At 39.7% G+C, this 17,097-nt stretch overlaps 1 protein-coding gene across 2 annotated transcripts in view; it reads right to left on the reverse strand.

Moving 5' to 3' along the window:
• Window positions 1-17,097, reverse strand: part of LOC106577150 (protein FAM13A) — a 72,364-nt gene that overhangs the window by 603 nt on the left and 54,664 nt on the right. For both annotated transcript variants that reach the window (XM_014154950.2, XM_045700902.1), the window contains 8 exons: window positions 4,806-5,019; window positions 4,525-4,666; window positions 3,429-3,510; window positions 2,998-3,206; window positions 812-895; window positions 590-697; window positions 247-449; window positions 18-119 (listed from right to left, as the gene is read on the reverse strand). In XM_014154950.2, the coding sequence (XP_014010425.2) occupies window positions 18-119; window positions 247-449; window positions 590-697; window positions 812-895; window positions 2,998-3,206; window positions 3,429-3,510; window positions 4,525-4,666; window positions 4,806-5,019 (1,144 nt within the window). The remainder of the gene's footprint in view (window positions 1-17; window positions 120-246; window positions 450-589; window positions 698-811; window positions 896-2,997; window positions 3,207-3,428; window positions 3,511-4,524; window positions 4,667-4,805; window positions 5,020-17,097) is intronic.

Consider the following 17,097-nt stretch of genomic DNA (forward strand, 5'->3'; position numbering starts at 1 on the left):
AGTGTAACGAGTCTTACCGGCCGGTCTGTGTGTAGAAGTGGTCCTCAAAGACTCGGAGAGCTGAACGGAGTCTCTTCTTCTCAGCTCGCGTCACCCTCAGCTGCTCCAGTAACTCTGACCTACAGTACAGTAGAAATGGTCAGGGACAGGACTGAATACATACAGCATGGCCTCAACACTTCACTTGCCCAAACCCAAATCAACCCCTATGCACTGGCGAGAGAAGTTACACCTGGGAGAGCATACCTTGATGCCTCGTGCAGTGTTGCCGTGGTGACACTGGGCGGCTGTAGACCTTTGATCTCCTCCAGAGGTGACACCAGGGGCATATTGGCCACTTCACTATGCGGCAGACGCAGTGACTCATCTGAAGACACACAACGCAGCGCTGTATGAGGTAGCCAGGTGCTGTCCTTCACACACTCTTCATCAGAACCCTCCTCTTCCTCCTGTAGGGAAACAGAGCACAGAGGCTGAGAGGTGTGTGTGTGTGTGTGTGTGTGTGTGTGTGTGTGTGTGTGTGTGTGTGTGTGTGTGTGTGTGTGTGTGTGTGTGTGTGTGTGTGTGTGTGTGAGAGAGAGAGACTCACTATGGTGGTGATGACAGGGATGGTGGTGGGTGAACACAGGAGCTGCTGTTTGACCTGGCGGTAGCGATCATAGAAAGGCTTCATCAGAGTCTTCTCCTGTCTGGTGCTCTGAAAACACACACAATATATATGGGAGAAAAAAAAAAAATCTAAACAATATGCAATTGTCATTGAGAAGCTACACAAAATAGGACATTTACAAGGAACACTAGGCAGTCTTACCGGTCGCCCATACAGGCTCTCAAAGTAGAGCAGACACTTCTGCAGGGAGACCTTCTCCACAGCCATCTGAGCTGGAGTCATCTCCTGCAAGAACACACCAGTGGTAATACAGTCAGACACCAGGCCAGAACCAAACTAATACACAACACCACAATTACACTGACAGAATAACACCCTCCGGTAGGTGGCATGCACACCACCCACAGCTTCCAAGTATATTACTAGCTAATGTCCAGTCTCGAGATAACAAGGTAGACGAAATTAAGGCAAAGGTTGCTTTCCAGAGAGACATCAGGGATTGTAACATACTCTGTTTCACGGAAACATGGCTCTCTTGGGACATGCTGTCGGAGTCGGTACAGCCACCGGGATTCTTTTTGCGTCGCGCCGACAGAAATAAACATCTCTCCGGGAAGAAGAAGGGCGGGGGTATATGTTTCATGCCTAACGACTCATGGTGTGATCGTAACAACATACAGGAAATCAATTCCTTCTGTTCACCTGACTTAGAATTCCTCACAATCAAATGCCGACCGTATTATCTCCCAAAATAATTCTCGTCAGTTATTGTCACAGCTGTGTATATCATCCCTCAAGCGGATACCACGACAGCCCTCAAGGAACTTCACTGGACTTTATGCAAACTGGAAACCATATATCCTGAGGCTGCATTTATTGTAGCTGGGGATTTTAACAAAGCAAATTTGAGAACGAGGCTACCTACATTTTATCAGCATATTGATTGTAGCACTCGCGCTGGCAAAACACTGGATCACTGCTACTCTAACTTCTGCTATGCATACAAAGCCCTCCCCTTTCGGCAAATATGACCACGACTCCATTTTGCTCCTCCCTTCCTATAGGCAGAAACTCAAACAGGACGTACCCGTGATAAGGACTATTCAACGCTGGTCTGAGCAATCGGAATCCACGCTTCAAGATTGTTTTGATTACGCGGACTGGGACATGTTCCGGGTAGCCTCAGAGAATAATATCGACTTATATACGCTGATTCGGTGAGTGAGTTTATAAGGAAGTGCATAGGAGATGTTGTACCCACTGTGACTTTTAAAACCTACCCTAACCAGAAACTGTGGCTAGATGGCGGCATTCGCGCAAAACTGAAAGCGCGAACCACTGCATTTAACCATGGCAAGGTGACTGGGAATATGGCCGAATACAAACAGTGTAGTTATTCCCTCTGCAAGGCAATCAAACAGGCAAAACGTCAGTACAGAGACAAAGTGGAGTCGCAACGGCTCAGACACGAGATGTATGTGGCAGGGTCTACAGACAATTACGAACTACACGTCTTGCTTCCAGACAAACTAAACACGCAACAGCGCCTCTTCAACCTCAGGAGGCTGAAGAAATGTGGCTTGTCACCTAAAACCTTCACAAACTTTTACAGATGCACAATTGAGAGCATCCTGTCAAGCTGTATCACCGCCTGGTACGGCAAATGCACCACCCACAACCGCAGGGCTCTCCAGAAGGTGGTGCTGTCTGCACAACACATCACTGGGGGCAAACTACCTGCCCTCCAGGACACCTACAGCACAGGAAGACCAAAAAGATCATCAAGGACAACAACCACCGGAGCCACTGCCTGTTCACCCAGCTACCATCCAGAAGGCAAGGTCAGTACAGGTGCATCAAAGCTTGAACCGAGAGACTGAAAAACAGCTTCTAGCTCAAGGCAATCAGACAGTTAAACAGCCATCACTAACATTGAGAGGCTGCTGCCAACATACAGACTCAAATCACTGGCCACTTTAATAAATGGAACACTAGTTACTTTAATAATGTTTACATATCTTGCATTACTCATCTCATATGTATATACTGTATTCTATACTATCTATTGCATCTTGCCTATCCTGCTCGGTCATTGCTCATCCATATTTGTATATTCTTATTCCATTCCTTTACTTAGATTTGTGTGTATTGGGCAGTTCTTAGATATTGGGCAGTTCTCAGATTACTTAGATATTGCTACACTGTCGGAACTAGAAGCACAAGCATTTTGTTACACTCACAATAACATCTGCTAACCATGTGTATGTGACCAATAACGTTTGATTTGATTTGAGCTAATCAAGAGTAGCCTAATCTTGGTAAGAGAATAGGTCCTTTCACAGCCTATACGTACATTTCCATCGCATTACCACTATGTGGGGTTTTACCTTGATGTTATCTGGCAGTCCCTCCTCCTCTCGTTTCTCCATCAGTCTCTTCATCAGGCTATCAACGGTCTCCTCCAGTGAGGGTTTGTTGTTACTGTTGTGGTAGTGTTCCATCGCCCCCTTGGGTTCACTTGTGGACCTGCATGTCCCTGTGTTTCCCCCTTTCTGCTGCTCTCTGAGCCCCTCTGCACACTGTTTCAGCTTCAGCTCTACAATGGTTCCATTTTATGATATAGAACAGCCATACAAATAGCAATATAGATTCAGAATACATGTCCTTCCTCCACAAAGAAAAAAACATAAAAATGGCATAAATAACAAATATAAACAACATTCTACAGCCACCAGGTGGTGTGTCTTGGTGTTACATTCAGCCTCTATTAACACAGGGGTTTCTAAACACATCTGATTGCACCTCGTCAAGGACTCACCTTTGAGCTGCTTTCGAGACTTGGCGAGGTCCCGCATCAGTCTGGACAGCTCAGGATGGGCAGTCCTATCATTGTGTGCTGGCTGTCACAGAAAAACAACACACACCTCATGAATATTACACAGAGAAAAAAGTATGTTCATCATACTGTATCTGGCAAACTATATCCTATCGTTATTATCAGTCCATAAACACTAGGTGGAGCCACACTAAATATATGCGCTAGACTGGATGAAGAAGTACAGCCCTGGAAAAGACAGAAGTGTAATGGTTGTAAACATCCAGTAGGTGAAGTCTTGTCCTTGAATCGGTCTACAGTTTTTCTCATTTGCGTACAAGCAATTTTTGGATCTGTGTTGAAACGCATCTATAGCAGAACAGCAATAATCAAATGCTTGAATACATTTACAGAACTTCTGATCATTGTCTTGCCTTAGTACCTGATTTGCATATCTTAGAACACCTTTCGCAAAACTTTAAACGTCATCAGTGGGGGAAAAAGAAATGTTAAGTGTTCACAGAATATAACACATTGTTTTCATCAGAAGAGAAATGTGTGTAATTGTGTTCACTGTCTCCGCAAACAATGTGCTTATTTTTTATAACGTTTTTTTAATCAGGAATAATATTTGATTTGATGTGTATGACATTTCTTGGTGAAATATGCATAAAAGGAGAGTAATTCCCCATAATGCTGCCCCTTTGTAGCTGAACTTTTTGAAAATCTACAACATTGTCGCAAAAAATGCTGGATTTCAGTTTCCAAAGGCTCTGTGCAGCTGGTATTGGGCTGACTGCGCTTTAGAAAAGGAAACTGAAGTCAAGTCTGCTTCTCAGCCCCAGACAGCTGAGACAGACAGAGAGGCAGAAAGAGAGGCAGAAAGAGAGTGAGATTTGAATCAGTCTAAACTGGCCTGGCATAGAGGGAGTAGAGATATGACTGTCTGTGGCTTTGATTCTCTCACAATACAGTCTTTATGAGACTGTCTGCACTAAAACCATCATCAGTCAAACCATGGATTCATTCAGAAACTAAAAGGTTGGGCTCTGGGCTATAATGGGGTTGTAAATAATGTTTCACGGTTTCACTGTCTCACCCTGTACTGTCTCTCTTGCTCAAAGTGCTCCTCGAAGCGTCTGATCCTCTTCCTCACGTTCTGGATGTGTCTGTTGAGCGTCGTGACCGATGGGGCCTTGTTAGCGCCCTCTGCTGGTTCAGTCCTCACTGTGTAGTGAGCCCTGAGGAGGAAGGGAGAGCTACAACGGTAAGTTCCCATGATTATCTATTACATACCGTACAAACACGTCCAGCACCACCACACACACACTAACGCAAAAAGCGAACACAAACACACAACACTTGGACACAGACTCATACATCCTGATGTGTTGAAAGCAGGGTGGGGAGGGGGCCGTTTCAGGGTCCGTGTTGAAGCGGTGGCCCAAGCTGAGGTTGTGGCTGCGGGGGGACGGTACGGGACAGTCACCCACCGCAAGGCGCTGGAGGAGAGGACTGGGACTAGGGGTCATCAGACACTCACTGCTACTGCCCTCAGAGAGAGACAGGGAGGGCCTCTGGACCGGACTAGCTTCTGACAGAGAGGAGAGGGAGGAGGGAAAGAGACAACAGTGGTCAAAGTACATCAATTAAATGAAGACTAACAGGTTTGAAATGATATACAAGCTAGCCATGTACTTGTGCACCTGTCCTATTCACCCTCTGAATGGCACACATACATAATCCATGTCAAAATTGTCTCAAGGCTTAAAAATCCTTCTTTAACCTGTCTCCTCCCCTTCATCTACTCTGATTGAAGTGGATTTAACAATTGACATCAATAAGGTATCATAGTTTTCACTTGGACTCACCTGGTTCAGTCTATGTCAAAAACAACTGACTTCACTTCAGTCCTTCACTTTGGTCCTTTGTAGCTCAGTTGGTAGAGCATGGTGTTCACAACACAAGGGTAGTGGTTTTGATTCCTGGGAATACCCATATGTAAAATGGGTATACACACATGACTGTAAGTCACATTGGATAAAAGTGTCTGCTAAATGGCATATATTATATTATACACTGAGTGTATAAAACATTAGGAATTGCTCTTTCCATGACATAGACTGACCAGGTAAATCCAGGTGAAAGATATGATTCCTTATTGATGTAACTTGTTAAATCCACATCAATTAGTGTAGATGAAGGGGAGGAGACGGGTTAAAGTAGGATTCTTAAGACAATTGAGACATGGATTGTGTATGTGTGTCATTCAGAGGGTGAAGAATCTACAAGTCTCTACAAGACAAAAGATTTAAGTGCCTTTGAACGGGGTATGGTAGTAGGTGCCGGGCACCCGGTTTGAGCGTGTCAAGAACTGTAACGCTGCTGGGTTTTTCACGCTCAACAGTTTTCTGTGTATATCAATAATAGTCCACCACCCAAAGGACATCCAGCCAACTTGACACAACTGTGGGAAGCATTGGAGTCAACATGGGCCAGCATTCCTGTGTAACGCTTTCGACAACTTGTTGAGTCAATGCCCTGATGAATTGAGGCTGTTCTGATGGCAGAGGGGGGCTGCAACTCAATATTAGGAAGGTGTTGCCATAAGACTGATACTAACCATAAGACTGATACTAACCATGAGACTGATACTATCCATGAGACTGATACTATCCATGAGACTGATACTATCCATGAGACTGATACTATCCATGAGACTGATACTATCCATGAGACTGATACTATCCATGAGACTGATACTATCCATGAGACTGATACTATCCATAAGACTGATACTATCCATGAGACTGATACTATCCATGAGACTGATACTATCCATGAGACTGATACTATCCATAAGACTGATACTATCCATGAGACTGATACTATCCATGAGACTGATATCATCCATAAGACTGATATCATCCATAAGACTGATATCATCCATGAGACTGATATCATCCATGTGACTGATACTATCCATGAGACTGATACTATCCATAAGACTGATACTATCCATGAGACTGATACTATCCATGAGACTGATACTATCCATAAGACTGATATCATCCATGAGACTGATACTATCCATGAGACTGATACTAACCATAAGACTGATATCATCCATGAGACTGATACTATCCATGAGACTGATACTATCCATGAGACTGATACTATCCATGAGACTGATATCATCCATAAGACTGATATCATCCATAAGACTGATATCATCCATGAGACTGATATCATCCATGAAACTGATACTATCCATGAGACTGATACTATCCATGAGACTGATACTATCCATGAGACTGATACTATCCATGAGACTGATACTATCCATGAGACTGATACTATCCATGAGAATGATACTATCCATGAGACTGATATCATCCATGAGACTGATACTATCCATGAGACTGATACTATCCATGAGACTGATACTATCCATGAGACTGATATCATCCATAAGACTGATACTATCCATGAGACTGATACTATCCATGAGACTGATACTATCCATGAGACTGATACTATCCATGAGACTGATACTATCCATAAGACTGATACTATCGATAAGACTGATACTATCCATAAGACTGATACTATCCATGAGACTGATACTATCCATGAGACTGATATCATCCATAAGACTGATACTATCCATGAGACTGATACTATCCATGAGACTGATACTATCCATGAGACTGATACTATCCATGAGACTGATATCATCCATAAGACTGATATCATCCATGAGACTGATACTATCCATGAGACTGATACTATCCATGAGACTGATACTATCCATAAGACTGATACTATCCATAAGACTGATACTATCCATGAGACTGATACTATCCATAAGACTGATACTATCCATGAGACTGATACTATCCATAAGACTGATACTATCCATGAGACTGATACTAACCATAAGACTGATATCATCCATGAGACTGATACTATCCATGAGACTGATATCATCCATGAGACTGATATCATCCATGAGACTGATACTATCCATGAGACTGATACTATCCATAAGACTGATACTATCCATGAGACTGATACTATCCATAAGACTGATACTATCCATAAGACTGATACTATCCATGAGACTGATACTATCCATAAGACTGATACTATCCATAAGACTGATATCATCCATGAGACTGATACTATCCATGAGACTGATACTATCCATGAGACTGATACTATCCATAAGACTGATACTATCCATGAGACTGATACTATCCATGAGACTGATACTATCCATGAGACTGATATCATCCATGAGACTGATATCATCCATGAGACTGATACTATCCATGAGACTGATACTATCCATGAGACTGATACTATCCATGAGACTGATACTATCCATGAGACTGATACTATCCATAAGACTGATACTATCCATGAGACTGATATCATCCATGAGACTGATACTATCCATGAGACTGATACTATCCATAAGACTGATACTATCCATGAGACTGATACTATCCATGAGACTGATACTATCCATGAGACTGATACTATCCATGAGACTGATATCATCCATAAGACTGATATCATCCATGAGACTGATACTATCCATGAGACTGATACCATCCATGAGACTGATACTATCCATAAGACTGATACTATCCATAAGACTGATATCATCCATGAGACTGATACTATCCATAAGACTGATACTATCCATAAGACTGATACTATCCATGAGACTGATACTATCCATGAGACTGATACTATCCATGAGACTGATACTATCCATGAGACTGATACTATCCATGAGACTGATACTATCCATGAGACTGATACTATCCATAAGACTGATACTATCCATGAGACTGATACTATCCATGAGACTGATACTATCCATGAGACTGATACTATCCATAAGACTGATACTATCCATGAGACTGATACTATCCATGAGACTGATATCATCCATAAGACTGATATCATCCATAAGACTGATATCATCCATGAGACTGATATCATCCATGAGACTGATACTATCCATGAGACTGATACTATCCATAAGACTGATACTATCCATGAGACTGATACTATCCATGAGACTGATACTATCCATAAGACTGATATCATCCATGAGACTGATACTATCCATGAGACTGATACTAACCATAAGACTGATATCATCCATGAGACTGATACTATCCATGAGACTGATACTATCCATGAGACTGATACTATCCATGAGACTGATATCATCCATAAGACTGATATCATCCATAAGACTGATATCATCCATGAGACTGATATCATCCATGAAACTGATACTATCCATGAGACTGATACTATCCATAAGACTGATACTATCCATGAGACTGATACTATCCATGAGACTGATACTATCCATGAGACTGATACTATCCATGAGACTGATACTATCCATGAGACTGATACTATCCATGAGACTGATATCATCCATGAGACTGATACTATCCATGAGACTGATACTATCCATGAGACTTATACTATCCATGAGACTGATATCATCCATAAGACTGATACTATCCATGAGACTGATACTATCCATGAGACTGATACTATCCATGAGACTGATACTATCCATGAGACTGATACTATCCATAAGACTGATACTATCGATAAGACTGATACTATCCATAAGACTGATACTATCCATGAGACTGATACTATCCATGAGACTGATATCATCCATAAGACTGATACTATCCATGAGACTGATACTATCCATGAGACTGATACTATCCATGAGACTGATACTATCCATGAGACTGATATCATCCATAAGACTGATATCATCCATGAGACTGATACTATCCATGAGACTGATACTATCCATAAGACTGATACTATCCATAAGACTGATACTATCCATAAGACTGATACTATCCATGAGACTGATACTATCCATAAGACTGATACTATCCATGAGACTGATACTATCCATAAGACTGATACTATCCATGAAACTGATACTAACCATAAGACTGATATCATCCATGAGACTGATACTATCCATGAGACTGATATCATCCATAAGACTGATATCATCCATGAGACTGATACTATCCATGAGACTGATACTATCCATAAGACTGATACTATCCATGAGACTGATACTATCCATAAGACTGATACTATCCATAAGACTGATAGTATCCATGAGACTGATACTATCCATAAGACTGATACTATCCATAAGACTGATATCATCCATGAGACTGATACTATCCATGAGACTGATACTATCCATGAGACTGATACTATCCATAAGACTGATACTATCCATGAGACTGATACTATCCATGAGACTGATACTATCCATGAGACTGATATCATCCATGAGACTGATATCATCCATGAGACTGATACTATCCATGAGACTGATACTATCCATGAGACTGATACTATCCATGAGACTGATACTATCCATAAGACTGATACTATCCATGAGACTGATACTATCCATGAGACTGATATCATCCATGAGACTGATACTATCCATGAGACTGATACTAACCATAAGACTGATACTATCCATGAGACTGATATCATCCATGAGACTGATATCATCCATGAGACTGATACTATCCATGAGACTGATACTAACCATAAGACTGATATCATCCATGAGACTGATACTATCCATGAGACTGATACTATCCATAAGACTGATACTATCCATGAGACTGATACTATCCATGAGACTGATACTATCCATGAGACTGATACTATCCATGAGACTGATATCATCCATAAGACTGATATCATCCATGAGACTGATACTATCCATAAGACTGATACTATCCATAAGACTGATATCATCCATGAGACTGATACTATCCATGAGACTGATACTATCCATAAGACTGATACTATCCATGAGACTGATACTATCCATGAGACTGATACTATCCATGAGACTGATATCATCCATAAGACTGATACTATCCATGAGACTGATATCATCCATAAGACTGATATCATCCATGAGACTGATACTATCCATGAGACTGATACTAACCATAAGACTGATATCATCCATGAGACTGATACTATCCATAAGACTGATAGTATCCATAAGACTGATATCATCCATGAGACTGATACTATCCATGAGACTGATACTATCCATAAGACTGATACTATCCATGAGACTGATACTATCCATGAGACTGATACTATCCATGAGACTGATATCATCCATAAGACTGATATCATCCATAAGACTGATACTAACCATAAGACTGATACTAACCATAAGACTGATACTATCCATGAGATTGATACTAACCATAAGACTGATACTATCCATGAGACTGATATCATCCATAAGACTGATACTAACCATAAGACTGATACAATCCATGAGACTGATATCATCCATAAGACTGATACTAACCATAAGACTGATACTATCCATGAGACTGATATCATCCATAAGACTGATACTATCCATGAGACTGATACTATCCATGAGACTGATACTATCCATGAGACTGATACATCCATGAGACTGATATCATCCATAAGACTGATACTAACCATAAGACTGATACTAACCATAAGACTGATACTATCCATGAGACTGATATCATCCATAAGACTGATATCATCCATGAGACTGATACTATCCATGAGACTGATATCATCCATAAGACTGATATCATCCATGAGACTGATACTATCCATGAGACTGATACTATCCATAAGACTGATACTATCCATGAGACTGATACTATCCATAAGACTGATACTATCCATAAGACTGATACTATCCATGAGACTGATACTATCCATAAGACTGATACTATCCATAAGACTGATATCATCCATGAGACTGATACTATCCATGAGACTGATACTATCCATAAGACTGATACTATCCATGAGACTGATACTATCCATGAGACTGATACTATCCATGAGACTGATATCATCCATAAGACTGATATCATCCATGAGACTGATACTATCCATGAGACTGATACTAACCATAAGACTGATATCATCCATGAGACTGATACAATCCATGAGACTGATACTATCCATGAGACTGATATCATCCATAAGACTGATATCATCCATGAGACTGATACTATCCATGAGACTGATACTAACCATAAGACTGATATCATCCATGAGACTGATACTATCCATAAGACTGATACTATCCATAAGACTGATATCATCCATGAGACTGATAGTATCCATGAGACTGATACTATCCATGAGACTGATACTATCCATAAGACTGATACTATCCATGAGACTGATACTATCCATGAGACTGATACTATCCATGAGACTGATATCATCCATAAGACTGATATCATCCATGAGACTGATACTATCCATAAGACTGATACTATCCATGAGACTGATACTATCCATGAGACTGATACTATCCATAAGACTGATATCATCCATGAGACTGATACTATCCATGAGACTGATACTAACCATAAGACTGATACTATCCATGAGACTGATATCATCCATAAGACTGATATCATCCATGAGACTGATACTATCCATGAGACTGATACTAACCATAAGACTGATACTATCCATAAGACTGATACTATCCATAAGACTGATACTATCCATGAGACTGATACTATCCATAAGACTGATACTATCCATAAGACTGATACTATCCATGAGACTGATACTATCCATGAGACTGATACTATCCATAAGACTGATACTATCCATAAGACTGATATCATCCATGAGACTGATACTATCCATGAGACTGATACTATCCATAAGACTGATACTATCCATGAGACTGATACTATCCATGAGACTGATACTATCCATGAGACTGATATCATCCATGAGACTGATACTATCCATGAGACTGATACTAACCATAAGACTGATATCATCCATGAGACTGATATCATCCATGAGACTGATACTATCCATGAGACTGATACTATCCATGAGACTGATACTATCCATGAGACTGATATCATCCATGAGACTGATACTATCCATGAGACTGATACTAACCATAAGACTGATACTATCCATGAGACTGATACTATCCATGAGACTGATACTATCCATGAGACTGATACTATCCATAAGACTGATACTATCCATGAGACTGATACTATCCATGAGACTGATACTAACCATAAGACTGATACTATCCATGAGACTGATACTATCCATGAGACTGATACTATCCATAAGACTGATACTATCCATAAGACTGATACTATCCATGAGACTGATACTATCCATAAGACTGATACTATCCATAAGACTGATATCATCCATGAGACTGATACTATCCATGAGACTGATACTATCCATAAGACTGATACTATCCATGAGACTGATACTATCCATGAGACTGATACTATCCATGAGACTGATACTATCCATGAGACTGATATCATCCATAAGACTGATATCATCCATGAGACTGATACTATCCATGAGACTGATACTAACCATAAGACTGATATCATCCATGAGACTGATACTATCCATAAGACTGATACTATCCATAAGACTGATATCATCCATGAGACTGATACTATCCATGAGACTGATACTATCCATGAGACTGATACTATCCATAAGACTGATACTATCCATGAGACTGATACTATCCATGAGACTGATACTATCCATGAGACTGATACTATCCATGAGACTGATATCATCCATAAGACTGATATCATCCATGAGACTGATACTATCCATAAGACTGATACTATCCATGAGACTGATACTATCCATGAGACTGATACTATCCATAAGACTGATATCATCCATGAGACTGATACTATCCATGAGACTGATACTAACCATAAGACTGATACTATCCATGAGACTGATATCATCCATAAGACTGATATCATCCATGAGACTGATACTATCCATGAGACTGATACTAACCATAAGACTGATATCATCCATGAGACTGATACTATCCATAAGACTGATACTATCCATAAGACTGATATCATCCATGAGACTGATACTATCCATGAGACTGATACTATCCATAAGACTGATACTATCCATGAGACTGATACTATCCATGAGACTGATACTATCCATGAGACTGATACTATCCATAAGACTGATACTATCCATGAGACTGATACTATCCATAAGACTGATACTATCCATAAGACTGATATCATCCATGAGACTGATACTATCCATGAGACTGATACTATCCATAAGACTGATACTATCCATGAGACTGATACTATCCATGAGACTGATACTATCCATGAGACTGATACTATCCATAAGACTGATATCATCCATGAGACTGATACTATCCATAAGACTGATATCATCCATGAGACTGATACTATCCATAAGACTGATACTATCCATAAGACTGATATCATCCATGAGACTGATACTATCCATGAGACTGATACTATCCATGAGACTGATACTATCCATAAGACTGATACTATCCATGAGACTGATACTATCCATGAGACTGATACTATCCATGAGACTGATATCATCCATAAGACTGATATCATCCATGAGACTGATACTATCCATAAGACTGATACTATCCATGAGACTGATACTATCCATGAGACTGATACTATCCATAAGACTGATATCATCCATGAGACTGATACTATCCATGAGACTGATACTAACCATAAGACTGATACTATCCATGAGACTGATATCATCCATAAGACTGATATCATCCATGAGACTGATACTATCCATGAGACTGATACTAACCATAAGACTGATATCATCCATGAGACTGATACTATCCATAAGACTGATACTATCCATAAGACTGATATCATCCATGAGACTGATACTATCCATGAGACTGATACTATCCATAAGACTGATACTATCCATGAGACTGATACTATCCATGAGACTGATACTATCCATGAGACTGATACTATCCATAAGACTGATACTATCCATGAGACTGATACTATCCATGAGACTGATACTATCCATGAGACTGATATCATCCATGAGACTGATACTATCCATGAGACTGATACTAACCATAAGACTGATATCATCCATGAGACTGATATCATCCATGAGACTGATACTATCCATGAGACTGATACTATCCATGAGACTGATACTATCCATGAGACTGATATCATCCATGAGACTGATACTATCCATGAGACTGATACTATCCATAAGACTGATACTATCCATGAGACTGATACTATCCATGAGACTGATACTATCCATGAGACTGATACTATCCATGAGACTGATACTATCCATGAGACTGATACTATCCATGAGACTGATACTAACCATAAGACTGATACTATCCATGAGACTGATACTATCCATGAGACTGATACTATCCATAAGACTGATACTATCCATAAGACTGATACTATCCATGAGACTGATACTATCCATAAGACTGATACTATCCATAAGACTGATATCATCCATGAGACTGATACTATCCATGAGACTGATACTATCCATAAGACTGATACTATCCATGAGACTGATACTATCCATGAGACTGATACTATCCATGAGACTGATACTATCCATGAGACTGATATCATCCATAAGACTGATATCATCCATGAGACTGATACTATCCATGAGACTGATACTAACCATAAGACTGATATCATCCATGAGACTGATACTATCCATAAGACTGATACTATCCATAAGACTGATATCATCCATGAGACTGATACTATCCATGAGACTGATACTATCCATGAGACTGATACTATCCATAAGACTGATACTATCCATGAGACTGATACTATCCATGAGACTGATACTATCCATGAGACTGATACTATCCATGAGACTGATATCATCCATAAGACTGATATCATCCATGAGACTGATACTATCCATAAGACTGATACTATCCATGAGACTGATACTATCCATGAGACTGATACTATCCATAAGACTGATATCATCCATGAGACTGATACTATCCATGAGACTGATACTAACCATAAGACTGATACTATCCATGAGACTGATATCATCCATAAGACTGATATCATCCATGAGACTGATACTATCCATGAGACTGATACTAACCATAAGACTGATATCATCCATGAGACTGATACTATCCATAAGACTGATACTATCCATAAGACTGATATCATCCATGAGACTGATACTATCCATGAGACTGATACTATCCATAAGACTGATACTATCCATGAGACTGATACTATCCATGAGACTGATACTATCCATGAGACTGATACTATCCATAAGACTGATACTATCCATGAGACTGATACTATCCATAAGACTGATACTATCCATAAGACTGATATCATCCATGAGACTGATACTATCCATGAGACTGATACTATCCATAAGACTGATACTATCCATGAGACTGATACTATCCATGAGACTGATACTATCCATGAGACTGATACTATCCATAAGACTGATATCATCCATGAGACTGATACTATCCATAAGACTGATATCATCCCTGAGACTGATACTATCCATGAGACTGATACTATCCATAAGACTGATATCATCCATGAGACTGATACTATCCATGAGACTGATACTATCCATGAGACTGATACTATCCATGAGACTGATACTATCCATGAGACTGATACTATCCATGAGACTGATATCATCCATAAGACTGATATCATCCATGAGACTGATACTATCCATAAGACTGATACTATCCATGAGACTGATACTATCCATGAGACTGATACTATCCATAAGACTGATATCATCCATGAGACTGATACTATCCATGAGACTGATACTAACCATAAGACTGATACTATCCATGAGACTGATATCATCCATAAGACTGATATCATCCATGAGACTGATACTATCCATGAGACTGATACTAACCATAAGACTGATATCATCCATGAGACTGATACTATCCATAAGACTGATACTATCCATAAGACTGATATCATCCATGAGACTGATACTATCCATGAGACTGATACTATCCATAAGACTGATACTATCCATGAGACTGATACTATCCATGAGACTGATACTATCCATGAGACTGATATCATCCATAAGACTGATATCATCCATAAGACTGATACTAACCATAAGACTGATACTAACCATAAGACTGATACTATCCATGAGATTGATACTAACCATAAGACTGATACTATCCATGAGACTGATATCATCCATAAGACTGATACTAACCATAAGACTGATACTATCCATGAGACTGATATCATCCATAAGACTGATACTAACCATAAGACTGATACTAACCATGAGACTGATATCATCCATAAGACTGATACTAACCATAAGACTGATACTATCCATGAGACTGATACTATCCATGAGACTGATACTATCCATGAGACTGATATCATCCATAAGACTGATACTAACCATAAGACTGATACTAACCATAAGACTGATACTATCCATGAGACTGATATCATCCATAAGACTGATATCATCCATGAGACTGATACTATCCATGAGACTGATATCATCCATAAGACTGATATCATCCATGAGACTGATATCATCCATGAGACTGATACTATCCATAAGACTGATACTATCCATGAGACTGATACTATCCATAAGACTGATACTATCCATAAGACTGATACTA

Source organism: Salmo salar, chromosome ssa18 (genome assembly GCF_905237065.1).
Source record: "Salmo salar chromosome ssa18, Ssal_v3.1, whole genome shotgun sequence".
Taxonomy (NCBI): Eukaryota; Metazoa; Chordata; class Actinopteri; order Salmoniformes; family Salmonidae; genus Salmo; species Salmo salar.